Genomic DNA, 19,989 nt, shown 5'->3' with positions numbered 1-19,989 from the left:
TGGTATAAAAGCTTATGGCAAAGCTCCTCCCTAACTCCGATGAAAGTGGCAAAATCTTTTGTGCTGTAGGAGATTATGATGCATGTTTGGGAAGGAAACATTTAAATGACTGAAGCTGAACTGTGAGCAACAAGCACAGAGCTGACATTGAATTCCTGTCTGTGAAAGGTTAAAACGACCTCCTGCAACCGCCTCAGCCTGGCCGGATTCATCCTTGCTCCAAAACAAAGGCAACCAGGCGTCAGGGAAGGTCTCCCACTCCTCCTAACACACGAGGACAATGTGCTTTTCTGCGTGCCAGACCCTTCTCTTGACACGTTACTCTTAAACCTGTATTTTAAGGTTCCCGCTCACCTGTAGAGCGCGCAGCGGTGCCTGGCGCGGCCCCTTTAATGGAGGCGGCGTCGGTGGCGCTTCCCGGCCGGCTGAGGCAGATTTACTTCCAGGTCGGGAAGGGATAAAACGGGAGTGGAAAGGGAAGAAAAAAAGAAGCGATCGGGAGTCAAGCTGCGGGAGGCGGCCAGCTGGGCGCTCGCTCCGGCACCCAGCGCCGCCATGGTGAGTGAGCACCGAGCCCAGGCCCCGCTGAGGGCAGGGAAGGCGAGGGATGGGCGGCGCGGAGGCGGCGGTGGCGGGCGGGCGGGCGGCTGCTGCCCGCGCCGGGGTGACAGAGCCCGGCGGAGGGGAGCCGAGGTTGAACCGCCACCCCGGGGCAAGGGGCCGTTATGGCGGCACCGCGGGTCCCGCTCCGTCCGGTGGGAGCGGGGGGCGGCCGCCCGCCCGGGCAGGTGAGGCCGTTGGCTGCGCGGAGGGGCAGAGCCGGGGGCCGCCGCGGCGGCTCCGTCCCCTCAGGCTCGCGCGTCCCCCCGCGCCTGGCCGGGCCCGCGGCCCTCGCTCCCCTCGCTGTTGTGTAACTGCTGCGGCTGCTGTCCTGCCGGTTACATAAAAGGGCGATCGAGAGCCGGCGGAGAGGAGCGGTTCGTGCCCGGCGCGGCGCGAAGGGGCAGCGGCAGCTCTGCGCGCTGATGGCCGGCCCGGGCTCGCTGCCGCCGGCCGGCTCCGCTCGCAGCGCCCGTGGGGCCGAGGACCCCCGGCCACGGTGGCTTCCCAGCACGCAGGAGCGGCGGCAGCCCGCCGGGCAGAGCTGCTCAGCCGGCCGGCGTGAAGGGCACACAGGGGCAGGGCAGCCATCTCTGCCTTCTCCAGCCCAGTCTGAGTGTAGTCTAACCCTCCAACAGCTCTTTTTCCCACTGGGGCTTGCCTTGTCCGGGGGCTGTCTGGAGCAAGCCGGATACCCAGTGTGTGAGTGTTGCTGTAGGCACGGTACATGGGCCTTGCTGATCGGTGTCGTGCGTAGTAACGTGCTCTGGCTTAAACTGGCCATGGAGAAACAGCCTTTTTCTGGTAGAGCCAGGCCTCGGAGCAGAGCATACAGGTGCTGTTTTGGTTGCTCTTTTGAGAGATGAGTGTGCATCTTTGCTTTTAAAGGACTCACAGGAGCTTCATGGGTTACCTAGTTACATCACTGGTTACTAAAAACCTGATTTCATTTAATTCTCTAATAAAGGGGGGATTTAGAAACCAGTACCTTTTGTCCCAGCTTTTCTATTCAGTGCAGTAGAGTAGAACTTCATTGTTTGATCTATGTACTGACATCTAAATTTATGTCAGAAATCTAATCGATTGCATTTTTCTACACCTTTGTTGCTGTGCTGGCACTGTGGTTCACCTTGTAGCTTTTTTGTTCCCTGTGCAGTCCTTATGGGCGGCATTTCTGTCTCTTGCCTTTTGATGTGGTAGGCTAAGAAAAGGTGGTTTTGTTTCCTACTCACAACATGCTTTTTTTCCCCAGAGAGTATTCTAGTAGCTGTTATGTTCAAAGCGAAATGATGCAGGTATCTCTTAACATAAATAGCCTCTTGAGATCTCCAAGTGTCTTGAAAACGACATAACACTTCCTTAGTTTTGCTTGATGCTTCTCCCGATACATTTTTTTTGGCTTCCTCACAATTTTCTTGTGGTTAAGCAAACCCTCAGGTTCTTCTCTCCAGTCATTTCTAATTGATGAAGTCGTATCAGAAGTCTCTGATATTAACTTTGAAATACGTGGCCTTACCAAGTAGTTTTAATGTGACACTATTTAATTTTAGACCTCTGGTGATCTCTGCCAGCCTGGTATCACTGGCTGCTTTAATCAGTACATTCCCACTTGTGCCAGAGTAGTTACTGTTCAATTTGAGTTTTGCTCATATCCTCCCTTGAGTCTGGTTAATAAGTTGCCTACATCTGTTTTGTTCTGTTTAGTTTAAATAGAATAATCATAAAGCTTTCTCCATAACGTAAATCACAGAACTGGGGTTTTTTTGCTGCCTTTCCTTTATTAGTGCTCAGAAGACTATTCATTACCATTACTTGAGTTGCTAGTCCATGATCATTTTAAGAAAGTAAAGTTTTGGGGCTGTGTAGAAGTGTAAAATTAAAAACATGTGTCCAATAGCAAAGACTAAGGCTCTAAATTACCTCTACTTTATGGGAACACCCCCCTCCAAACTAGGGAAAAAGAAAAGGTTTCGTTTTTAATGAGTCTGAATCGAAAAGCTGGGAAGAGCTGAATCTTGCAGGCTGAAGTTGGTAAGATCGCAATACTTGTGATGAAAAAGGCCCCTCCAGCAGTGGAATGTACTTTTTGTGTGAAGTCAGATTGCATTACTGATGGAAAATGTCTGTTAAACCTGTCTCTGTTTTAGTTTTTGGTGTATAAGCAGGTAGTTGAGTGGTGATTCTTCCCCTAAAGGAACAGGATGCTGTTTTGATATTCATGCTCAGGCAGTTAATCTAAGCGTAATATTGGGCTTTTATCTAGCTTATTCCAAGTACTTTAATATGTCCCTTTAAGCTCTTTGTTCTTTTTAACTGTATTTTGAAACATAGACTAAATATATTCTAGCAATATTAAAGCTGATTCAAGAAGTTCTTAACCAAAAGTAGGGAGGATAGTGTTCTTTGTGAGAACCTTTCCAACTGCATTAGTGTGTGAGCTATAACCCGAATGGGGTGTCATCACGTTGACGTAGGTGTTGCATTTCAGTCCCCTAATGTATTGGATTACTGTTAGATGCCAGTAGCCATGCAGTTTGTTCCCTCATATCCCCCCAGACACTCGTTTTGTTTGTTTGTTTGCCCGAGTTATACAAAGCTCTTTTAAAGTTATCTTTTGAAAGTAATTAATTTAAATAAGCCCTTAAAAGCCTATCTAAATGCAACTATTCTACTTCTTGTATTACTCCATAAGCTAGTTGGTTTTAGATGTGTCACACTACTTTATAATATGATTTTAGGTAATGAAGGTGTCCATATTTGCATGACTTAATGTATAAGTCTATGTTTTGGGAAATGTATTATTCTTTTTTTACTCAAGTACAGCTGAACACTTTTACTATTAACTCTCTAACTGGGCAACATTCTCTTAAAGAGAAGCTGAGGAAGGGAATGCTGCTAGCTCCCATAAAAGGTTTACAGACTGCATTCAAGTTCTATTTCAGTAGCAGTCAGTCTCAGACCGTCTTTTTATGATGTTTGTCAAGGGACTTTATTAGATACAGATAAAAATACCTAAGTACCTAAAGGGTGGGTGGATGTCCAGAGGATGGGGAGAAACTTTTTTTTTCTGTAGTTCCCAGTGACAGGACAAGGGGTAATGGACATAAGCTGGAACACAAAAAGTTCCACTTAAACACAAGGGAAAACTTCTTTCCTGCGAGGGTGAGGAAGCCCTTTGCACAGGCTGCCCAGAGAGGGTGTGGAGGCTCCTTCTTTTGGGAGGTTTCCAAACCCACCTGGACACATTCCTGTGCCCCCTGATTGAGGGGAACCTGCTTTAGCAGGGGTTGGGCTGGATGAGCTCTAGAGGTTTTTTGCCTGTCTGTCCAGGTTAGCCCCGGAGCCTTTGTTTGGTGTGTTTCTTCAGCCTTTTTGTGAACAGGTCAAAGAAAGATTACAAATGTCTCTTAAAATTGCTATAAGTGGAGGTAATGGAAATGATATTGTGCTGTTTGCAAGTGTAATTGATCCTTGCTTGTGGATTTTATCTCTTTATTGTATGGAGATGTCCTGTATGGACTTATATAGTGATTACTGTGTATGAAAATTAAAATGATACCTCCAAATTACAGATTGACCAGTTAGAGGCACTGGTTGAAAAAAATAGTTTTCTGAGTCATATGCTAGTGGCCTGTTTGCGAGGCTAAAAATTCTCTTTGGAGTTTGCTCACTGATTTAGAAAAGTGTTTTAGCTTTTCTGGCAGAAATTATGGAGCAGTGCCAGAAGGAATGAAGACAGTCAGAATTCTGGTTTTGTCATAGTTAAGCAGCAAATTAGAAGTACAAGATCTAATGGGAGATGGGGATGATTTTGCTTTAGTGGGAATAATTTTTGAATGCCTTTTGAGTAGGGATTCTGATTTTTTTGGCTCAGCAACTGTCATGTAAGTTCTGGGTCTGTGTGTTAATTTCAGGTTAAAATGGAAATTTTCCCCTTTAAAAATGTACTATTTTGAAATAATTGGCTTATTTTTCTGTTTAGAATTACTTCAGGCATTGTTAGACGTTATAAAGAAATAGAACGTGTTCACAGTTCCAAATTCTGCCCTTCTTTTGCATATCAGCTTAAGGTTGGAGGCAGACAAAATGGCTTTCTTTTTTTCCTGGTAATACGAGCAAGTCACATCACAAAGTAACTCCCATTTCTTCAACAATAAAGCAAGCTTTGAAGAAAACCATAAAAATTAAGCACTTAGCAAAATTGAGTCAATGGAGTGGAAGTTGCATGTCAAAAGCTGCAGAAGGAGCTTGTATTTGAATAATTTTGAGTTTCTAGTTCCCAAACCTGTACTTATGTCTTCAGGAGCTATTAAACTGCAATCTCTCATTGTTGTCAATACATGATTCATTAAAGACATGCTCCATTCCATCCTGCCCTAAGCTGATACCTCCCAGTCTTTACTTTAGAAAGCTGACATTCTGTGTAATCTTTTGTATGTTTTTGTACTTCTGTGATGAGCATATTAGGGAAACAAAGCAACAGAAGAGAAATTAAATGAGCTAGGAATGAAAGGTGAAGTTATCCAGAACTTCCAATATAAAAGGCAAGCTACATTTTTTTTCCCTACAGATGAGATCTGGCAACAGTTGATGCTGTTATTTTCAAAATTGTCTGGGGGAGTATGTACCAGTCACTTGGCCTTCTTTTGTGTAGTGCTGGGGATGATTCACAGTGCTGCGAGTCATTCTTTATGTTGATTAATCTGTGTGACTGAAAACAGTGGGCTATTATTAGACATGCAATAAAAAAACCTTTGAGATTTTTGTATATCAATGTACAATCTCAAACTCTGGAAGAAAAGTTCAGGTTTATAGTCTGCTGTGTCCTTTGTACCCAGGATTCTACTGTAGATAATTTCTAGGTGCTTAACATAAAAAGGAGGAAATTGGTGTCTATAATCAGAAGAAATGCTGTGATAGTTGTCATTGCTGCACAAAACTTGGAATTTAAGTAGTTCTTTCTGAATTTCCCTTTTGATCTGAAGCTCTAGCTGCTCTTTTCAGTACCAAAAATTATTCCTAACAATATATGAAATTTATCTGCATTTCTAATGTAGATTGGTAGGAGACTTCTGGTATGGGTTGACTTCAATGAAAGATCAAAAGAAGTAGTTTAAATCAAGAATTAAAATTTGATTTAAAATCTCTCAGCTTTTCTTGATTGACTAATTCCCAGTAGACTTCATAAATTCAAATGATCTTACTTTTCTTCCTCTGTGAATGCAAGCAGGGCTTGAGCACAACAGCCCACTGGATGTTGATTGGCGAGTTGTTCATTGTGCGACCTGACTTTACAGGGCCCTAAGATGTCTCCTTTTGTAATGTTCCAATGAGAATCAGACTAATGAAAAAGAGTGGTTTGCCTAAAAACGGTGCTATAGAGTAATGGAAGATCCATAGACAAAGATTTGACTACATCTCCTTTGTTTCATTGTGTTTTACATAATACAGGAGGAAGCTTCTCCTTACTCTTTACTTGACATCTGTTTGAACTTCCTGACTGCCAACCTAGAGAAGTTTTGCACAGAAAGGCAAGATGGAACATTATGCTTGCAGGAGCCAGGAATGTTTCCTCAAGAAGTGGCCGATCGATTGCTGCAGACAATGGCATTTCATGGTAAGAACCATTATTTGTGGGTCATCAGTGAAAATATTTTACTGGAATGTGATGCTGCAGTTGTGGTGTGTTTTCCAGTAGAATCTGCTGTTGTAGCTGTTAAAACTCTGTTCCTTAATCTCTTAATAGAGAATTTTGGTTCTTTTGCTTTTCTGCAGCTTCAGCTGAATGTGTCCTTGTCCTTAGTTTATGATTTTGAATTACTACTCTTTTAATCGAGCATTCTTTAGTAGTTCTTTCAATCACTTAAAAATAGATCTTTGATTCTTCTACTTCTAAGAGCACTCAAATATATCAGTATCTCGTGCAGAGCAGTTAGTTCATTTGTCTTTACTGTGCTTCCTTGTGATTAAACTAGGAAGTCTCAGGATTTTCATTAAAATACTTACTCATCTCTTTTAGCACTTTTGTTGAAGTGGAATTACTTGCTTGAAAGCAGTTGGTTTCAAGAGTAATGTAAACATCTGTTAAAACCACACTGTGATGTAAGGTGCTGGCCTGTCATGTTCTCTGTCAGCATGTCTTTGTGGAAAGAGCTGCCCTCTCCTTTGCTCGCTTTAAGTGTGAAAAAGGAAAATGTTGTGTCAATAAAAGCTTCTTGGTATCTACAGAGTCAATGTATAGCTCACCCAAGTGAAGAGGCAGGAGACCCATTCCTGGAGACCCTGGAGGCTTTTATTGAGATGAGACATGACACTAGAAAATTAGCTGTAAACAGACCAAGTGTCCTATCTTAAGGGTGCAGATTTGCTTGTCCTCCTGTGCAAGTACTGATGGTCTAGTTTTCTCAAGTTGTTCTAGTCAGATATAACAGAAGGAATTGTCCTAAAAAAATGCAAACTCAAAGAAACTTTTTGTCCTCAACATATATTACTTTCTCATAAGCAATTATGTAGAGTCGTCCCAAGAAAGCAGATTCAAGGAAACTAAATGACCAGAAACTCACTACCAGTGCAGCACTGATAAAGAGCTCTGGAAACTAAAACACCGCAAGCACTGTGTCAGAGTGCAGGATGAAAGAAAGTGCATGCCAGATAAATAGGGTGTGCTAAGGTAGGCCCAGGAGTGAGCCTAGCTTGATCCTATAATGAAAAAATGAGTAAAAACTAAGGACTAATTTAGCAATACTTTAACTAAATTATAATGATTAATAACGTTTCATTTTTGTGCTGACTACCAATTGTTTCCCCTCATGTTTTTGCTTTCCCTGCAAAAGAGAAATGCTCTATTTGGTCAGAAATGCCTCAACTCAATGCCCCGTAAAGATTTGTAAATCTTAATATGAATTTGACTGTCAGAGGCAATTACTAGCTCGTGACTTAAATCAGTGATTTATTGCATTTTCAGTTTCTTTTGTGTTCAATGTGCTTGAAGGTAGGAGATAAGAAAACAGGACTGTTTGATTCTTATAACCCTGTAGAGGGGAAACTAGAAGGATGTGTTCTTCCTCCTCCTTTTGTGTGCATGCTTGTGCAACCATACCCTTCTCATATGGCTTTCTATCAAGCAACAGTCCTTTTGTTGGTAAGATACAAGTAAGAAATCCTGGTGTTTTCAGTGCATTTTGGATAATCCTGTGTGTGGAGCAAAATGTTTTGTTTCACTTAGGGTGTTGTCAGTATGCTGCAAGAGGAGACCTGCATGAGTAGTCTTGCTACAGAGCAATATGATAGTAATCTCAAGCAAGACTGTTGCATTTCCTTTTTTCATTGCTCTTGTTCCTTACCATTCTTTCCTTATCTTTCTCTTTGTCATCTTTGAATCGCTTTTTAGGTTTCTTTCTCACATTCTGCTTGTTTCTGAGCAACACTCCTACCTTCTTCGTGAGGGTTAGATAGAAGAACTTAATTAGCTTAGGTTTAGTGTATTGATCCTACTTATGAGTTCAATTAAATGCAATTTTTTTTTTCTGATGAGTTAAAGCAAGATGAGAACTGGTCATTGATTGCTGGTGCTGTCTTGAAGTTAATGGCACTGGAGCCACATTTCTAACCAGTTCAATGAGAAAATCCAGAAAAAGCAGGCAGCAATCTGAATGGTTTTGAATCATATCCACATTTCATTTATTGTGTTCCATGTTCTGAACCAAACAGGTAATGTGTATGTACTACATCTTCATTTATCTGTCCTGTTCTTCAACCTGGAATTTTCTGAGAGTGAGGTCATAGTCTTTAAAGTGGAATCTCAAATATAACATTTGTTATCAGTGGCATAAAGATCCAAGAGAAACTACTTTGGAATTAATTTTGTTAAACATTTTGTACTCTTAGAGTTCTTAAAAGAAAAGTGATGTTCTGTGACACTAGAGCCAAACACTAATGCTGTTTTCCAACAGGGCTTCTGAATGATGGAACTGTGGGCATCTTCCGAGGCAACCAGATGCGTTTGAAACGAGCTTGTATCCGAAAGGCGAAGATCTCTGCGGTGGCTTTCCGGAAAGCGTTCTGCCATCATAAGCTGGTAGAACTTGACGCTACTGGGGTGAATGCAGATATAACAATCACAGACATTATAAGTGGACTTGGCAGCAATAAATGGATCCAACAAAATCTTCAATGCCTTGTGCTGAACTCATTAACTCTTTCTTTGGAAGACCCATACGAGAGGTGCTTCAGTCAGTTGTCTGGGCTTCGTGCATTGAGTATTACCAATGTTCTGTTCTACAACGAGGACTTGGCAGATGTTGCTTCACTTCCTAGATTAGAAAGTCTGGATATATCAAACACCTCTGTCACTGACATAACAGCCCTCCTCACCTGCAAAGACCGACTCAAGTCTTTGACCATGCACCACCTGAAATGCTTGAAAATGACCACAACCCAGATTCTGGATGTTATAAGAGAACTAAAATACCTGAATCACCTTGATATTTCAGATGACAAACAGTTCACATCAGACATTGCACTTCGTTTACTGGAACAGAAAGATATTTTGCCTAACCTTGTGTCTCTGGACATTTCGGGAAGAAAACATGTTACAGATAAAGCTGTAGAAGCATTTATTCAGCAACGGCCCACGATGCAGTTTGTAGGACTGCTAGCTACTGATGCCGGCTACTCAGAATTCCTAACAGGAGAAGGAAACCTAAAGGTTAAGTGGGGGAATTAATTCTACTGAAAAAGCACAATGTGCAGGAAAAATAGAGCTAATAATTTATAACAGATGCATGTGGGTGTTTCAGAAGGAGGCTGGAGGTTCAGTTCTTTTAACTGTTAATTGTAATTACTGGCTTTGTCTAATTCCTACTTTATTCTGGCAGAGAAACTGCTATATTTATATCATACTAATGTAAGAAACATCTATATTCCGTACTTTTTTCACTGGGCCTTGGATCCTGATTTAACATTAGATCTAAGAGAGCTGAACTGTGTCTAGTCTGAAGTCACTTGCTGCAATAATATTCTCTGGATTCCAGCACAGTATCTGGAGGAAGGCAGCAACATGTAAGAAGTGGAGGTACAATTTGCATAAGCTTTGAGAACTTAATCATTGACACAGCAGATACAATAAAACTTAATAACCGAGCTGCTCTTGTACCTCATCACCACTTCTATTTCCTATTGCATTATTTCTACCCACCTTGAAAGGTCTTTGGGTGATGAACATGTAAGAAGCAATTACTTGGGATGAAAAGCTTCCTCCTCTTCTTGAACAAATCCTAAATTACTTAGCCTGTTAGGATGAGACGGTATTTGCTGAAGTGCGTTTATTTATCTTTTAGTGCCAGGCAGCAGGACGTCCTTTCCTGTTGGGTAGAATATGCATGCACTTACTGGAGACTGAGCCTATCCTGTCCCTGCTATGAAGGGGTCAGAATTAAAGAAGAAAAGAGATATTTTAAATATGTCAATGCTATATCATCTTTGACTCGTGAGTTTTGTTTCTGCTGTGCTCTGAGGATGATGGAAACTGCAGAAGGAATGAGGAAGAATTTGCCTATAACATGTCCATAGTTCAGTCTGTTGCCTGTGCAAATTGAGTTTTGCACTTTGGTTTTAAAATTCAGAATGCTCTTGTTACAGGTCAGTGAGGTAACACAGCTAAACAACTGTGCAGCTTTGTCATTTGGAACTTTTGGCAGTGGTTAGTGGCCAAACCTTTTGAGTGCTTGGTTATTGCAGCTGACAGCGATGTGTATGAATTTGAAATGCCTTGTTGCAGAGAGCAAGTTCCCATTGGTGTGATGATCTGTGGCATCAGGAAACTATACTTCATGTTTGGTGTAAAACAACTCAATGTAATCTGTGCTGTTTAAAAGACATGCTTCCTACAAGTGACTGTGCTATGAAAAGACAGGAAGGAAGAAGGTTCTAGTAATGTGAAAATAATGATGGACTTGTAGCAGTGTAGTTAGCAAAAAGCAGTTTGCCTTACTTTAAGATAAACATAGTTGAGAAGAAGAGATTGGGGTGGTTTTCTGTTATCTGTGGTTTTTTAATATGTGACCTGAAATTCATTAGTAACCATACTGAAGTATTCAACTGTTTGGTCTAGATGCTGCTAAAGAATAAACAGGACACACCAGTCATGGAGGTGGCAGAAGTAAATTAGTACTGACTTTGCCTGTAAAATTTATTGTAGAAAACTCTTGAGAGATTGAACACTAGGCAGACATTACTGTTGAGAACATGAAGCCAAGTGGAGATTCTTCATTTAGTGTGTAACTGACTGCAAAACATGTCAGTAAATATGATTGCCCTATTCTAGTCAACAGAGAATACAAAAGAAAATCCTAGATTATATCAGTTCTCTCAAGGCTGTAAAATATTCCCAATCTAGCAAGTTTCAAAAAATTGATCTCTATGCAATACAGAATATGATGCTTCAATCTATGAACCTTTGCCTTCCCATATGTGACACATTAAGTAGAACAAGTTCTGCATGCTTCCCTAAGAATTAAAAACCAGTGATTGCAGCAACGTACAGTTATAAAGTAGATCAAATATAGTTAAGTAGGAAACGTAGCAGATGGGGAAGTGCAAAAAATTGCAGCTAGTAGCTGCTTTCATATTCTGAACTTAAACTTATATTAGTCCACAGCTTATAGCTCATTGCTTGGTATTCACATGTATTTCAAGTCTGGTGTTAAGAATTACTTCTTTTGCAGAGATCAAGAGTTAGCTTACCAGTACCACATTGAAGAACTATTACTGCAGGTAGAGCTTGTAGGAAACTTGATGAAGACAAAGAAAGGAAATATTCTTTCTTTATTGCCAGAGGTAGAATCCAGAACTAGAATGTCATCTTCATCAGTTTATCAGCTGTATTTGGCAGAGCAATTAGTTACAGATAATGCTTTTAGGCATTTGGTGCATCATAAGCAGCTTTTGCCCGTTACCAAGTGCTGCTTTTACTTGTTTCATGCAATTGTGCCTATTTTTGGATTCCTCTTTATGAAGAAGAAATGGTGTAGTTCTGGGTTAATGTGGGCAGCTGAAGTAATCGTTTGCTTACTGAAGGATTTGGCTAAAAGTATCACCAACCTTTGAAACCGCAGCTTTGCACTTTTAAAGTGCATAATTTTTAATGTAAAATGATGACATCTTCAGCTAAATATTATGCCTCTGTTCATAGGTGTCAGGAGAAGCAAATGAAACTCAGATTTCTGAAGCACTGAAGCGTTACAGTGAAAGGGCCTTCTTCGTGAGAGAAGCTCTCTTTCATTTATTCAGCCTGACACATGTAATGGAAAAAACAAAGCCCGAAATTTTAAAGGTAAAGTAGTATCATTTTGATGATTGTCATGCATTGTTCCTTAAACTGAGCCCATCCCCAAAACCCTGGTGTGAATTATAGATTATATGTCTAGTCTTATTTCCCAGGTACAGCTGTGCTTTCTGCTGATGCTTACAAAACAGTAATTAGAAGGAAGGCATTCAGTGATATTTCTCGCTTCTGTCACCACTCAGTATGATAGCAAGTGAATGAATAGTGTTCTATATTGGTGTCTAACTTGGAAAATCCTAGAAACTTCCTTAAAAATCCATTCTAGGCATTGGCATTCCGTGTCTAGAACACTAGAGGTAGCTTCAATTTTACTGTGATCTTAAAAAGAGGCATCAGTAGGACAGGTGATTTTTGTTTTTCCTACCTTCTTTGATGTTGACCAAGTGACCTTGATAGCACCAACATCAAAAAGCCATTGACAATCAAACAATCAACATGCAGTGCTGAAAACATCATTCAAGAAGAAGCTGTGAAAAATGTATCCCGATCTAGCAGCTTAGGATGCTAAGAAATGGCTAGTCACCAAACAACAAGCCACTGCATCATTACCATTACACTGCAGAAACTGTCCTCCTCATTCATCTCTGAAAGGGTTTGGTGATTTTTGTCTCAGTGTGTAAAGCAAACCCTGGATCTTCCTAGGAATCTCTTGCGTTCCATCCAGACTCTCCTTTGAGAGGCTGCTGCAACCAGTGCAAAAGGACTTGGAGAAGTAGTTGTCACCTTTGGATCGCTGAGCAGAAGGAAATGTTCCTCCTGAGAATTAGAATCACACCAGATGGATTTTTCACTTAAGTAAAAAGCAGGCAGAAATTGGGTGTTGTGAGTCATTGTTTTGGCCTCAAGTAACAGTGGATTGCTCATGGGGTACATGTGTGAACGTGCGAGTAACTAACGTGGGCAAAATTCTTGCATTTCAGCTTGTGGTTATTGGAATGAGAAATCACCCCCTGAACTTACCTGTGCAGTTGGCAGCCAGTGCCTGTGTCTTCAACCTGACCAAGCAAGATTTAGCAGCAGGCATGCCTGTGCGGCTTCTGGCCGATGTCACTCACTTGCTCCTGAAGGCCATGGAACACTTCCCAAATCATCAGCAGGTACAAGAGGAAATTTCTTTCCCGTAGGATTCCTTGTCTTGTGGATCTTACAAAAGGTTTTTCCATGTCTTGTGACCTTGTGGTAATGTTTAATTGTTCATAGCAAGGAAGTATTCTGAAATATGTCCATCTCTCTGAAGTAATCCTTTTTCATTCCTCATAGCTGCAAAAGAACTGCCTTCTTTCCCTATGCAGTGACAGAATCCTTCAGGATGTTCCATTTAACAGGCAAGTTTCATATGTCACTTAAAATGCGTGGTACCATTGTAGAATATTTTTCTTTTATCTCTTCCTTCAGAAGGTGTGTTTCTGGTCTCAATTTTGCTCAGTTGAAATCATTCCAGTGTGCTGAGTTTGTCTGGTCTGTATTATTTTGGGCCTGAAATTCACAATTGAATACAGATCTGAAAAAAAAAATCCTTTGGCATACAGGTATCTTTTGCTTCACCCAGATGGTCTGTCACTAACTGTGTGTAACAGAAGTCAGGATTTCTCTGGGGGGAACTATGGGATTGCTTTTTACAGAGACTTTTCTACTTTAAATGTTTTGCCCAAGTGCTTTGAAGTGTGTTGGTTTGATATTTCTGAAGATTGTGTCAAATGTTTCTTCCTTCTTTGGAAGCAATTCCTGTGCACTTTGATATATAGTTGGAAGTGAAAGACCCTAAAGAAACAGCTCAAAGCTGATTGAAGCTCATGCAATACCTGTAATTTCACTGTGGCTTTGTACAAAGCATACTACCAGTTTCCTTAGTCTTACGTGCATTTCTATCTGATATGTTGTCTGTGTACATCTTGCTTTTACTAAGACTTATGAGACTTCTGAAAATCAAGTTTTATTATTAACTTCCAGGTTTGAAGCAGCCAAACTTGTTATGCAGTGGCTGTGCAATCATGAAGATCAAAACATGCAAAGGATGGCCGTAGCCATAATTTCCATTCTTGCTGCAAAGGTATGAAATTTAAGCTTTGAGATGATAGGATAATATTTCTGGAGTCTAAAAAATTGTTGATATGGGTTTGCTTGTTTGCAGCTTTCAACAGAGCAAACAGCTCAACTCGGTGCAGAGCTCTTCATTGTTAGGGTAAGTTTCCTACCAGTCAAACCTACCATCCTCTTCAGCTGTTCATGCTAACAGTGCTCCTAAAGGTACAAAATCAACATAAGGAGATAGAATTCGAAGAACCAATTAAGCAAGGCTAGATAATATCAGAGACAGTGGCAGTGAGACATTCTTAGCATAGGTGAAGACAACTCAAAGTGGAAAAACTTGACATGATTAATACAAAGTAAAATAGCAAAACATGTTTTGATTTGAAATGCATTGTAGAAGAGAAAAGATGCTATTTTTGAGAATATTTGAAGTAAATGGTTAGTGCTGTCAGTGTTCATGTGGCATCCAGAGTTCCATGGATGGCTTTATGCCATCTGTAATACACATGTAATTATGGTGGAAAGAAAGGAATTCCTCTAGCAGGCAACAGTGTTCAGAAGGGAGGGAAAAAGGTTAATACTTGTTTTATTTTGTATAGTTAGACTCTAAATGTGGTGATCTTTACTCTGCATATAAGTGTATTACCCTCATTGGTGCAGAAAGAAGCAGAGGAGCTAATGCATTTTTTCATAAGCAATCATAACTGGGAGGTTGTGATTTTTTTGTTCCTTTTTTTTCCCCCCCCCCAGCAACTTCTACAAATAGTTAAACAGAAAACAAATCAGAATCTTGTAGATACTACCCTGAAGTTCACACTGAGTGCACTTTGGAACCTCACTGATGAATCTCCAACAACTTGTCGACACTTCATTGAAAATCAAGGGCTAGAACTTTTCATGAGAGTCTTAGAGGTGAGGGCTGCAGTTTTAGTGGTGGATTATCAACGTGAGTTTGTAGTTAACATTGTTTCAGTAATAAGCATAAATGCTTGTTTCTTTTCTCCACAGTCTTTCCCATCTGAATCGTCCATCCAACAGAAAGTTCTTGGACTTCTGGTGAGATGAAAGAGAATTAAAAAGGCCTAAAACAGATACTTTAACATGGATTTTTTAAATCTGAAAACGTGCCTAATATTTTTACATTCTTTAATCTTTATAGTGTGCATTACTCACAACTGACTTTTTATTTTGGACTGTTTTACCAATTCTCCAAAAGCACAGTTACAGTGACATTGATGGTTATGGTAAACGAAAAGAGCTTTTAAGAAAGGACAGTGAGTGAGGCTTCAGATGAGTCTAAATGCAAAAAGTAGGTTGAAAATTAACAGAATTCTGAATTGTGCACTGTTGAAGTTCACTGAAATTGTGTTTGTTGAAAGTAACCTTTAATTTAGTGTCATCTGCATGCTAACAGCCTAAAGTTACTTATGAGAAAACCTCTTAGGTTTCAGGCAGATTCCTGCCTTAGACTGGAGAAGTTTGCAAAAGCGTCTGGTAGTCACCTGGATGTATGAAAGTCTCATCTTGGCATTTCTGTGTGTTTACTTACACAATGTAGTTGAAGTTTATATGTTTATCTCCCTTGTATTGTATTTTTTCTGTTGACATTGTGTCTTTTTTGTGGTCTTTTCCCCTTCAGAATAACATTGCTGAAGTTAAAGAGCTCCATTCTGAATTAATGTGGAAGGACTTCATAGACCACATCAGTAAATTATTGCACAGTGTGGAGGTGGAAGTTAGCTACTTTGCAGCAGGGATTATTGCTCATTTGATATCTCGAGGAGAGCAGGCTTGGACATTAAGTCGCAGCCAGAGGACATCTCTCCTTGAACAGCTGGTACAGAAATTATGACGAACTTTATCATGTGCTTTTATAGCTTTTCAATGTTTGTATTTGACAATGAGTGTTCTTGGTTCTGTGTTTTACAGCATTCTGCCATTTTGAATTGGCCAACCCCAGAGTGTGAGATGGTGGCTTACAGGTAACTGTTGTCTTTATTTAGAATTTGGAAAATAAACTGAAATAGATTTAGAGCTTGTTCCCAAAGCAGAGCAAGCTGCCAGACAGACAAGATGTTGTCCAGTGGAAAAACACCTATTGGCTTAAAGTATACTTTAATGTGTTAATTTTCCCTTTGTGACCAAAGAATGTTAAGAGACTCCAGTAAAAGAAAAATGTAATATTGTTCTGCCGATTTTTCTATTGCAGGTATTCAGCTGTATGCCCAAAAGATGAACTAGTAAGGTTACATTGGCTAGCACTGGGTTAGCATTATCTGTCCTAGATAAAGAAGCTTGAGGTCAAAATACAGTTAAATAATTATTGTCCCTCTAATCTTTAAAATTTTCACTGGTTTTACTCCTGTTTTTGAGGAGCAGGAGGCATCCAAATGCTATGTTAAAAGCATACCACATACTCACTATATCTGATTTTTGCTAGTTGTTGTATTTAATCACTAAAAGGCTCACCTGCTCCATCTAAAACTCTAGTTTACCAAGTGACTTTCTCAAGTCTTATCAGCCTGTAGGTGAATGGGTAGACAACATGTGATCCCTGAAGGAGTAATATGCAGTAGTAAAGCAGGTTGCTGTTCCACTCCTTTTTCTGTAGGTCTTTCAATCCGTTTTTTCCGCTACTTGGCTGTTTCATGACACCTGGTGTCCAGCTATGGGCAGTGTGGGCCATGCAGCACGTCTGCAGCAAAAATCGTACGTATTAAGATACTATTACTTTAAAAATTGTTGATTTTAGCATTTTATTCATTAGCATGAAGTGGGAAAAGTAAGAAATCCTAGGGTATTCACACCCAGTCCTCCGCACAAACTGCGTTTAGGCTTTGTTGAAATGGGGCAGGAAAAGAGAGTAATAGCAAGTTAGTTATATCCTGTCTATCTACTGGAATTTTACTGTTAAATGCACAATATTAATGCCAAAATGTGGATGTGTGTTAAGACTAACTACATTTTTGGCTTGCGTGGGTGTTTTTGTTCAGAAGTGTGACTATTAATGATGGACAACAAATTTAAATGAAGAACAAGGATTGTTGCAGGTAGCTGTCTCTTAGTATCAGAACAGGCATTTTAGATAGTCCTCATCTCTAATTGCCTTTTTGCAATAGCTTGCTGTGACATGAAGGTCAGCTTCTTAATCTGTTTTTCCCATCTGCAAAATGAGAACACAGTGTTGTGTTCATAAAATGATTTGGGAGCATGTGATGAAATGCCCAAGTGTTGGGAAAGGAAATGAATCCCCTGAGCATACCTAATGTAAGAGAAGCCAAACCTTCCTGGCTTTTAATGCTTTTTTGTTTTGCTAACATGAATTTGTATGATGTGAGTATATGTGTGTCATTAACTTCTACCACATATAAAGCAGCTTTCTGCTAAAATACTAGAAGGATTTTCTATGCCAGTCTTTTAATCTTCTTGACAGCAGTATTATCTATGCCTGTTTATCCCTGTCCCATAAATTGCTCTGCAAGAAGAGATGTGTATTCAGGACTACATGAAAACAGGCCATCATACATAGCTGCATGTAGTGTACTGTTTTCCTGCTTTTTATAGAGCTAGTAAAGGCAATGGGGCACTGTTCCCAGGATATGCTGTCCAGAGATCTGTGAGGACTTTTCCCGTGTTGAAGTAGAACTGTTGTGACAAAGTTGTTTTACTGGTTAGACTGTGGATAAGAGTTTCTAATTAAGACACTGTAATTTCTCTTTGTACCTCAGCCCTGTTAACTTAGCATTGGCTTATTTGTTCTATTTATTTTTGGTGTTTATTTTTTGCTGCCCTAACCTCTGAGCTTTCAACATGCTGCAGAGGTTTGTATTGACAGTGAGTAACTGCCCTGTAAAGTCGAGAGGCTGGAAATACTTGGATGGTGAAGTCCTGACTTGAGATCAAGGCAGTATTCCTGAAGTTTAGCTCTAATGGTAGTTGGTGCCAGATGCCTCTCAACAAAGTTGCAGAGAAGCCAAATGTTTGTTAGCAAATGTAATAACCTACTCTGAGAGAAAAGGTGTTTAATTCTGACATGTGAAGATTCATTTTGGGGAAAAGTGTTAAACTGTTGGTGCTTGGCACCAAGAAAGTTTTTTGTCTTGGTGAGGAGATACATTTTTATTTCAACCTCCTCTTTTAGATGAAGGTGAAAAGTAGATTGGAATTAATAGGGTCAGTTTTTCTTGTTAACTTTTGTTTGTCCTTTTGCTGTTTCTCTATCATATCCACCTCAGTGAGCTAACTTCACTAAAATATTAGTAGCACCACAGTTAACATGATCCCAGTGAAGTGCTTAGCGTCAGCATCTAGGCTGCTCTGGTGTTGCTTCACTGAGATGAATAGTGAAATTGGGCACATCTGAGGGAACACACTCTGGATTGCATTACAGTCATCCTGACCTTTTTGTAACACCTTCTGAAGCTTGCACATTACATTAAACATATGACTGTTCTTACAGCTGGTCCCTGCATGAAATAACACCGGGGCTGATGTAGGTTTGCTTTTGGCTTCTTTTAAATCAATAGTGAAAGTGGAAAGAAAAGCATAGTTTTACCCCTGAAAAGGCATTCATAGCAATTTGTAACTAGATGAAGGCCACCATCAATAGTATTTGGGAAACTGTTTGTTCCCTCTACAAGCCTGTACAAGTGATGTGGTGGATCTGACACAAGTTACATATGTACACTTAAAAAATGCCTATAGAGGTGGCAAGGGCAGGGAGTGAATACTGTGTATATGACTTTCCAGTCAAGCTAAGACAGTCGTGGAAACAGACCTGGTTACAATCAGAGCCTTGTCCAAACAACTGTGTTTTTCTGTTGTCATTTGTTAAAGTACAAATGTGTACTGTGCTCTGTAGACACTTAAGGGAGCATCCTAATCACTGCCTGGTTTAGGAAGCAGAAGTGGATTTGAGGCAGTGTTTGCAGTTTCTGCTACATTTACCCTAGATAACCTCTTCTTTTTTTAAAAAAAGTCCCTTTAATCTTATTACAGCTGCCAGATACTGCAGCATGTTAATTGAAGAAGGTGGTTTACAGCACTTATACAACATCAAGGAAAATGTCCAGACTGATCCACATGTCCAGAGGATTGCTATTGCCATCCTAGATAGTTTGGAAAAACACATTATGCGCCACGGGAGACCACCACCGTGCAGGAAACAGCAACAAAGTAAACCCAACTGAAAGCTGCAGGTATAGGGGTGTAAAGTATTGTCTCTGTAATAATCCCTCCTGGTGTGTGTGTAGTTGGAGTAACTTGTAATATAGTGGTGACCGTTAAAGTGATTTGCCGATAATTGTGGTACCCAGAGCCATGTACAGTAACTTCTGGTGAACGTCACCTTTAATGGCAACCGCGTCTGCAACTTGTAAAGGGTCACGGCTTGAGCTGGTCGTGCCTGCTGCTGGACTGCTGCTGGCCACGGGGATGGGGCTGGGACACCTCAGTCTGCATGTCTCAACAAAGGACTTCCAGGAATATCTGGTTTTGTGACTTCTGGGAGAGAAAGTTATTCCATCCCTATGAGTGCTGTTCATAACAGTGTTTACCGGTTTGGTGTTTGGTTAGAACTGTGTGTGGTTGTGAGATTCAACACTTTCACCAATTAAAACAAAAGTACATGCATGCAGGTTACACTGAGACTTGTAACTAAGGTGACCAAAATGTCCATGGTCTTGTAACCCTTCTCAACAAAACGGGGTCTTCACCTTCTTTTCCCTGTTGCCTGCCAGCTGTGTTCCTGTGTCAATCGCATTGTTTTGTGGAGTGTGAATTTTACATAAAGACGCTAATTGTAACAACTTCTTTCCTTCTTGGTTACCTATGGGTTTCAAATGATGTGTTGAATGAAACGTATTGCACAGCATACAGATGCCTGATAAAATACAAGTGATGCAAGCAAAGTGCATGTCTGTTTAAATTAAGTTTAATTTCAGGTATTGTTTCTGTTTATCTGGTTGGTCTCCATATTTCCATGGCAACCGGTTGGTATTCAGAGACTCTTCTGT

General features: G+C 40.4%; 1 protein-coding gene across 2 annotated transcripts; it reads left to right on the top strand.

Moving 5' to 3' along the window:
• Window positions 1-374: 374 nt before the first annotated feature.
• On the top strand, window positions 375-19,782 carry LOC104559249 (protein zyg-11 homolog B). 2 transcript variants are annotated; one of them, XM_062004223.1, is made up of 14 exons: window positions 375-558; window positions 6,052-6,217; window positions 8,553-9,307; window positions 11,792-11,932; window positions 12,865-13,041; window positions 13,205-13,269; window positions 13,895-13,994; window positions 14,076-14,126; window positions 14,726-14,887; window positions 14,984-15,031; window positions 15,615-15,812; window positions 15,905-15,957; window positions 16,587-16,684; window positions 18,974-19,782. In XM_062004223.1, exons 1-14 carry the CDS (start codon window positions 556-558, stop codon window positions 19,162-19,164), a joined length of 2,208 nt encoding a protein of 735 aa, XP_061860207.1. In that variant the 5' UTR covers window positions 375-555; the 3' UTR covers window positions 19,165-19,782. The 2 variants fall into 2 exon arrangements, with proteins under 2 accessions (XP_061860207.1, XP_061860206.1); XM_062004222.1 differs by lacking the exon at window positions 375-558 and adding an exon at window positions 674-788.
• Window positions 19,783-19,989: the final 207 nt, after the last annotated feature.

Source organism: Colius striatus, chromosome 10, assembly GCF_028858725.1.
Source record: "Colius striatus isolate bColStr4 chromosome 10, bColStr4.1.hap1, whole genome shotgun sequence".
NCBI lineage: Eukaryota > Metazoa > Chordata > Aves > Coliiformes > Coliidae > Colius > Colius striatus.
This window is presented reverse-complemented; position numbering and strand designations above follow the sequence as displayed.